This window comes from Mycetomoellerius zeteki, unplaced genomic scaffold (assembly GCF_001594055.1).
Source record: "Mycetomoellerius zeteki isolate Tzet28-1 unplaced genomic scaffold, Tzet1.0 scaffold145, whole genome shotgun sequence".
NCBI classification, from domain to species: Eukaryota; Metazoa; Arthropoda; class Insecta; order Hymenoptera; family Formicidae; genus Mycetomoellerius; species Mycetomoellerius zeteki.
Genome location: NW_017256393.1, coordinates 3,589,062 through 3,597,207, shown reverse-complemented (window position 1 = coordinate 3,597,207; position 8,146 = coordinate 3,589,062). Strand labels below are relative to the sequence as shown.

Sequence of the window (8,146 nt, the reverse complement as noted above, 5' to 3'; positions counted from 1 at the left end):
TATATATATATATATATAGATATATATATATTAATAAAAGTTGGGCCGAATTCGCCCGATCTACCACCAAATGCAAGCGCGCGGCGAAATAAAACCACCCAGAGAGATGTACGTTCTTCATCGCTAGGCACGTTGTTTACAAGTGACATTGGTATTAACATGCCTAGCGACGGCAAATGAACATCTCATAGCGAATTCAGTCACTTGCACTACACTAGATCAGTGCATACTAAAAGCTGCTTTACATGAATTTAACAAAGTTAAATGTAAAAGTATATAAATATTTTAAACGATTAACTATCTACTAATGATATTGTCACGTTATTTAACAAAATATATATGTATCATTTCATTGTTAAAATTAATTATATTGTATCACTACATTGAGATATTTTATGTAAAGCAACTTTTAATATGCACTGATGCAGTGTAGCGAGTGATCGAATTCACTATCACTAAGCGGTCTTATTTCGCCGCCCGCTTGCATTTGGCGGTACGCTGGGTGAATTTGACGATTTTCATAAATTAACATCTCGTTAACTATTACGAAAATTGCAAAATGGTAGAGGATTTTTCGACTCAGTTTAGTCTGCTCTACCTACACAAAAGCGCTTTACCAAAAATTGCGGGACATCTTGTATATCGGATGTTTCAGATCATCCATATCACCCTTTTAATCTTCGATTAGACACCTTGCGTAATGCTAATGCCGACGGTACTGTAAGGCCCTGCGCACAATAGAGGAAATATTAGGAACAGGAATAGATATTAAGATTTTAACCTATCAGATACCAGTTACACCGGAATACACGGTTTCTGATAGGTTGAAATCTTAATATCTATTCCTGTTCCTAATATTTCCTCCATTGTGCGCAGGGCCTAACTTTCAAGCCTTATAACTCGAAAAGTACTCAATAAAAAGTAACTTTATTATAGTGTTTTGGAAAGCTCTCGACATCGGCTATTAGATTCTGGAGATCAAACTGATAATATCAGTAAATAGATCTTTTTAAATCCTACAACTTTTGTCTGAACACTTTTACGATTGGACTTTATCCTGCGAAGATAAAAGGATGGTCTGAAACACGGTATACGGTATATACCAGGACTCGGCAAGATTTGCACTTTTCGGCCGATTTTCGAGAGGTTTCGCCTCCCGCTACTCCTCTCACCGCTCGTACCGCGCGCAGTCCAAATGCCGCTCAACATTTAGGAGCGTATGACACTCGTAGACATGAGGTCCACCCGCTTTGGGCGTTCACGCTGTAAACTTCATTCTATTTTTTTTTTCGTTCATTACATAATTAAGATAGAATGAAGCAACGCCTAAGCGCTCAATTTTACGCGTTGCTTCATTCTATCTTAATTATGTAATGAACGAAAAAAAAAAAATAGAATGAAGTTTACAGCGTGAGCGCCCAAAGCGGGTGGACCTCATGTCTACGAGTGTCATACGCTCCTAAATGTTGAGCGGCATTTGGACTGCGCGCGGGACGAGCGGTGAGAGGAGTAGCGGGAGGCGAAACCTCTCGAAAATCAGCCGAAAAGTGCAAATCTTGCCGAGCCCTGATATATATACTAGGCGTCATTGATGCCTTCCCGCTTGAAATTAATTTCCGCCGATTAAACACATCTCATCTAGATATTTGTTCATCATGATTGTCAGGTTTGCCAAAGTTACTTCGAAACTATATATAACGCATACATAAAAAGAAGGTATTATAAATAAAAACCTAGAGAAAATACTATTATACGAAAAACTAGAAGAAAACGTAGAGAAAATACTATTTATCATAAATATTATTAATGTTAAATAAACTCTATGACGCGATTATAACGTTGCAGTTCTTCCAGCTAACACTGCGCTGCTTTACTAAAGCCGCGCGTATACACCTAGCGAACGAACAGCAAACATGAACATTCGGACAATCGCGTTCATGTTCGTAATTCATACGTTCGTACTCAGAGTGAATTTATACATATACATATGAAGTTTTCAAAACTACGTGTAGATTAAACTTTCTTAAAACAATCCGATTAAAAAGTAATATTTTTCACAATAAATTTTATAGTACATGGCATCACTTCCGTCATTTCATAATAAAATTTATAAAGATTGATTATTCATAAAGTTTGTTCTTATATCTTTAATACAGCTCTATGATTGGTTATTATGGCATTATTAAAGGTAGAGTGGTTCGGCATGACTTGTGATCCGTCTTAGCTCGCTCAGACTCGTCACAGGATTAGCCCCAAAATTGATGTAAAAAAAGGCTAAAATCGCGGTCTTACGACGCGCTAAGCCAGATTCGCGATTCGTGGCTCGTCGATTCGCCAAACTGTCGATAAGTTGCGCGAGTCAAAGAGCTCGCTGGGGCTCGCGCCTCGATTGAACGAAATAATTAACTGTTGCACGTTGTTGCACTATCCAATTTCTCTATGCTTGCACAAATATGTGAGTGCTTGTTTATTATTGCTAGTCAAGACACTTATTAAGTGATTTTTTTTATCATTCAAGTTATAATATGGAGTAGGATGACGAAAAAATCGTTAAGTTTATATAATTATATGAAAAAAATTATATGAAATGACTTTTTGCAAACATCGATCACATTCAGCAAAATATTTGTTTTACTACTGTTGTATGTTTATTTCTCGCTGATTGAATTATTACTTTTAGATCTTTTATAGTCCTATATCAGCAAAGAAAACTTCCAACTTTTGCAAAATAAGCATTCTGCTGAACATGATCATTGATGAGCCCAACAGCATAAGATGCCTTGTTGACTCATCTACTCGTAAAGACTCCTTTGGCTCACAAAACTTACTGTCAATCTTCGAAAATGACGAGCCACGAATCGCGAGCGATAACGAACCATCCCAAGGTAGAGTCCTACGGCGCGCAAAGCTTCACCAAAGTCATGGGGAACCATACTAAGACACGAACGTAGGACTCTACCTTAAGACGTTATAAATTAATCACAGAGCCGTATTACATTTTAAGACATTACTTAAAATTGTCTTAAAATAAGAACGAATTATGAACATCGGTCAAAGATTGAAGATTGAATATATAAAAAATTATATCGTAAATAGGTTCAAAATATATAAAGTAACGATAAAATATAAAAACTAACGATAAAAATAACCGTAAAATTAATTACCGTTACCAAAAAACGTAACGTCAGTATCAGTCAATTCGTTACCGTTACCAAAAAAAGTAACTTGTAACGCTAACGATATTACAAGTAACACGTTACATATTCTGTAAGTTAGTATTATATATATTATGATACATAAATTTTATTTTTTTCTATAGAATACTGTAAAATGAACATTAAATAATATTTATTGATATTACCTTCATAGTACAAGGGTAATATTCCACGGTATAAATGCGCTTGTCGAGCAACTTGATGAAATCTGGTAACTGCAATAATAGGACAACGAGGTCTATATTTCGCAATTAGATGTGCGGATCGACCAGACGTTGTAATAACAATGATAGCACTAGCCAAACATTTGACAGATGCTTCTACAGAGGCAATGGCAACTGCATGCGTAGCATCTATAGGCGGCAGAGCTTTACTCGACAGATCATGGAAGATTTGAGTCTGCCAAATCGCAGCTTCTGCTTCCTTACAAATATTAGCCATTGTGCGAACACATTCCAAAGGATAATCTCCTTTTGCTGTTTCACCTAAAAGTGCAAGAAAACAAGGTTTATAATTATATATCTGATAATAAAGTATAGTACATCAATCTTTAATATACTAGATTACAGAATTGGGAACGTTACCTTAAAAAAAGTAACGCGTTACCATTACCGTTACTCGAAATGATTCATTATTTTTTATTTTTTGTAATATTTTGTAATAAGTTATTAGATTTTAAAATTATATTATTTGATAATCAATATTATATATAATAAATATTAAATAACAAATACTAAATATATTTGTATAACAAATTAAACTACAAAGACTCCTTATAAATAAAAAAAAATTGGAAAGACTAGGGCAATAGGAGTCAGGCGCAAATAATACACCCATAAAGTGTAAAACTTCTTTATTCTACTAAACGCGCTTACATGTTTCGGCTCACTTTTGAGTCTTCTTCAGAAACACATTAATATATACAAAATGTGAATAAAAGTTATCTTGTCATAGTGAGCTCCCCTACATCGAGAATTTAAATATCAGAATTAAACTCAAATAAGAGTGAAAAAGAAAAAAGAAAAACAAAGAAAATATTGGGAATATCGAAATAGAGAATATGAAAAACACTAATTAATCAAAAAAGATTATATTTTTTTTAAGATTATATTAATTATCCCGAAAATAAGGCGCTCACTGTGGTCACAAAGAACCATATCGCAAACATTACTATTAATAATTCAAAAATCAGTTCTTGATATGTTGGCCAGTCAATATCAGACACAGTGAGTCACTTTTAGATTTAGCTAGTATTTTTCCGAGATTATAAATGGAAAAATCTAACATTAAATCGTTAATCAATTTCAAGAAAATGAAAGTTGGAAAATAATAAAAAATCACACCAGAAAGACTCATTACTGTGTACGAGCGACACCGACTAACTAGGGCGTATTATTTGCGCGACGTCTTCTACTCCTGACTCCTATTATCCTTAGTCTTTCCAATTTCTAAATATATTTGAAAAAGCCCACATATGAAGCAAGTTTTTATATGTATATTAAACTTATTAATAATAATTTTTTTATTCTTTATCTAATATCTTTATTTTTAGTACCCATTTATATGAATTTAGATTAAACATTATTTTAATGTCATTATTAAGATTGTATTTCAAAATTTATTTCCAATATTGAAAATCCATAGTATACCTGGTATTCAAGATAAAACGTTACAAATTTTCATCTCGAAAACAAAGCATTTTAAGGAAAAATGTTTTAGACAAAAAAGTTATATGATTTCAAGGGGGACATAAGATGGTATCATTGATTTGACCTCGGGTGGCATTGTCAAGGTTAGAGAAGTCATATTAAATTTTTTTAATATAACTCCTTATTTTTCATTCCATATTCTTGTAGCTAATCTCGAGAGCCTTCCAAAAAACTATAATAAAATTTTTTTTTCATACCTTTTTATTTTAAATAACCTTTCGAGTTTTAAGGATTAAAAGTTACAGTATCGCCGGCATTTAGTATTATCCTAAGTGTCCAAACGACGGTTAAAACTAGAGTTCTGATTTTATTCCGTTTTTCGAAGCAACGTAAACGTGAAACGTTTATCCGTTTATATTCACTTTCAGAGAAACGTTTACCTACAAGTAAACATTTACACGTATAATTAGAATATCCGTTTATTAGAAACGTTTTTCCGAATATACGAGGGCAAATCAATAAGTACCCGTGTTTGAAGACAGGTGACATTGCTGATGCAAGTTGGCATTACCATCGTGTACTATCATCTTTCAAATGACACCATACAAAATTTCAGAGTGATTCATGCAATAGTCTTGATTTGACAGCAATTCGTAGTGAATGTTTGATGTTTTCCGATACAATGGAAAAAGAACAATATCGATCCATGATTCGCTTTTTATTTTTGGATGGAAAAACGTGCGAAGAAATAAAAACGAAGTTGGATGCCGTCTATGGGAACCCTTCACCATCTATAACAACCGTCAGATATTGGTTCAACGAATTCAAACATGGTTGTTCGTCTGTTTTTGATGAGGAGCGCTCAGGCCGCTCGACAGATAATTTGGGAATGAAAAATAATTTGCATGATAATTTAGGAATGAAAAAGCTGTCGGCCCGATGAGTGCCGCGATTGCTCACGGTGGACAACAAGCAAATGCGGCTATCAATTTCAAAGCAATGTTTGAAGCTGTTCAAGCGCAATCCGAAGGAGTTTTTGCGTCGAGTAGTAACCGTTGATGAAATATGGATTCATTACTACACACCGGAGACCAAGGTACAGTCAAAACAATGGATTTCACCCGGCGAACGTGCTCCGAAAAAGGACGTGCTAAGACGGTCCCATCGGCCGGAAAAGTGATGGCCACTGTTTTTTGGAATGCGCAAGGCGTAATCTTCATCGACTACATGGGGAAAAGCAAAACTATCACAGGGCAGTACTATGCTGACTTATTGGACCGATTCGATGTTGAATTCAAGAAAAAACGATCCCATTTGGCGACAAAAAAAGTGTTGTTCTATCAGGACAATGCACCGACTCGCTCCTCCGCAGTCACCACAGTCAAATTGGTCGAATTGCGGTACGAATTGCTGCCGCATCCACCGTACTCTCCGGATTTGGCTCCCTGCGATTTCTTCTTGTTTCCAAACTTGAAAAAATGGCTCGGTGGAAAAAGATTCACGTCGAATGAGGAGATCATTGTCGAAACAGAGGCCTATTTTGCAGAGTTCGACAAATCGTATTTTTCGAAGGGGAAAGATTAAAAAAATGGCAGAAACGTTGGGAAAAGTGTATCCTCCTAAAAGGGGACGTTGAAAAATAAAAAAAAGTTTTGTGAAAATCTTGCGTCTTCATTATTAACACGGGTACTTATTGATTTGCCCTCGTACGTGTTTTAAATCAGGGGGCCTATTTTATATATCCAAACGAGAATACATTTACACGTATATTTAGCACAGCCTTCTACGAAAATCGTCTTGTCAAACATTTTAACATTTCTTTTTTTATAAAATTAAAAATCGATTTCATTTTTTTTGCATTTTCTTATGGTTCAACATTTTAAAGTGCACTTTAAAATTTGGTGGGTACTGCTGGATCAACAGCAACCAATCAGGCTTTAGTAAACAGAGAAAGAACGTTCATCCATTTATTTGTCTCTCACTCTACTCGTGTTTCTACTCCCACCACTGCCATCGGTCCATTCTATACGTCGATGCCACGAGGAGATTCTTCTTTTATTGTATAAATTGTGTCACGTTTCAACATTGATACATTTCGATTACACCTACTTGATAAAACGAGGAACTTATTAATCAATTTATCAGTTAATCACTAACAATCACAAACGATTGATTAGCCTAGTTTGCCATATCCGTACAAAATCATTTGATACGCTTGGTATAAACACTAGCGGATTATTTTGGTTTGATACTTCTGAATCACGAGTATCAGACCAACTGATACGCGTATCAAACGGTATCAAAGAATCTCAGCGTGCTGTAAACGCTTGATTTATTTTGGATCGTATATTAAAATTCGCCATTGCTTTTAAGTTCAGGTTAAAGTTAGAATTAAAGGTTTTATATGTTGAAAAGCAGTGAAGACATCATGTCGCCTAACCTGATCTGTTCTGAGACAGATCGGTATAAATAAGGACGTATCAAATATTTAATCCGCATCAACTTGATACGCGTACTAATCGATTTAACACTAAAACCGCCGGAATTGGATATTGGCGACTTTTGGCGGTTTACAGTAAAATTAAAAATAAACTGTGTAAACATGAGTGGAATTAATTAATTTTTCTTTGTATTTCTAAAATGATGCAAAGTCAGGGAAAATTGTTAACCAATACGGAAATTTATAAAAGTTACAGCAATTTTTAATATCAGCGGAGTCAAATTGGTGTCATCGGCGGTTCTAGTGTTAACGATGTAAAAGGGGTCATTATTCGGCGACTGAAAATCACACGAAGAAAGAAACACGTCTGTAAGTCCGTACACAACAACACAGCACATGTTTACATGTAGCAAACAGCTGACTGACTTTTTTGCTTATGGGTGCAGTAATTGTAGTTCACGTAAATATCGAGAAACTAAAATAATGCTCGGTTTCATGACTTCATGTCATCATTTCATTGCAAGTTTTAGTGTTATATAATATAAATTATGGATGAACTTCCGAAAACGTCCAACGCCCGATTGCCATGAAATTTGATAGAAATATTTCAAATGATGTCAAATGAATGCCCTTAGATGGATTTTCATCGACACGAAAATTTAATACCAAAAATATTTAGACAAAGTTATGTATCGTTGGAATGAAGTTTCGTAATGTTGCCTCCGTGTTTAGGGGCGTACAACTTTCCATGCGAAGGGAGGTTCACTCTACCTCCCTCACTCCCTGCCTAGGGGCGTCCGACTTTTCACGCGAAGCGAGTTTCACCCACCTCCCCCCCCCCC

The 8,146-nt window shown here is 35.3% G+C and overlaps 1 protein-coding gene across 2 annotated transcripts in view; it reads right to left on the bottom strand.

Annotated features, from left to right (window-relative positions):
• The window catches only part of LOC108732067 (pyruvate kinase), a 29,380-nt gene that overhangs the window by 4,657 nt on the left and 16,577 nt on the right, over nucleotides 1–8,146 (bottom strand). For both annotated transcript variants that reach the window (XM_018462693.1, XM_018462694.1), the window contains one exon: nucleotides 3,362–3,700. In XM_018462693.1, the coding sequence (XP_018318195.1) occupies nucleotides 3,362–3,700 (339 nt within the window). The remainder of the gene's footprint in view (nucleotides 1–3,361; nucleotides 3,701–8,146) is intronic.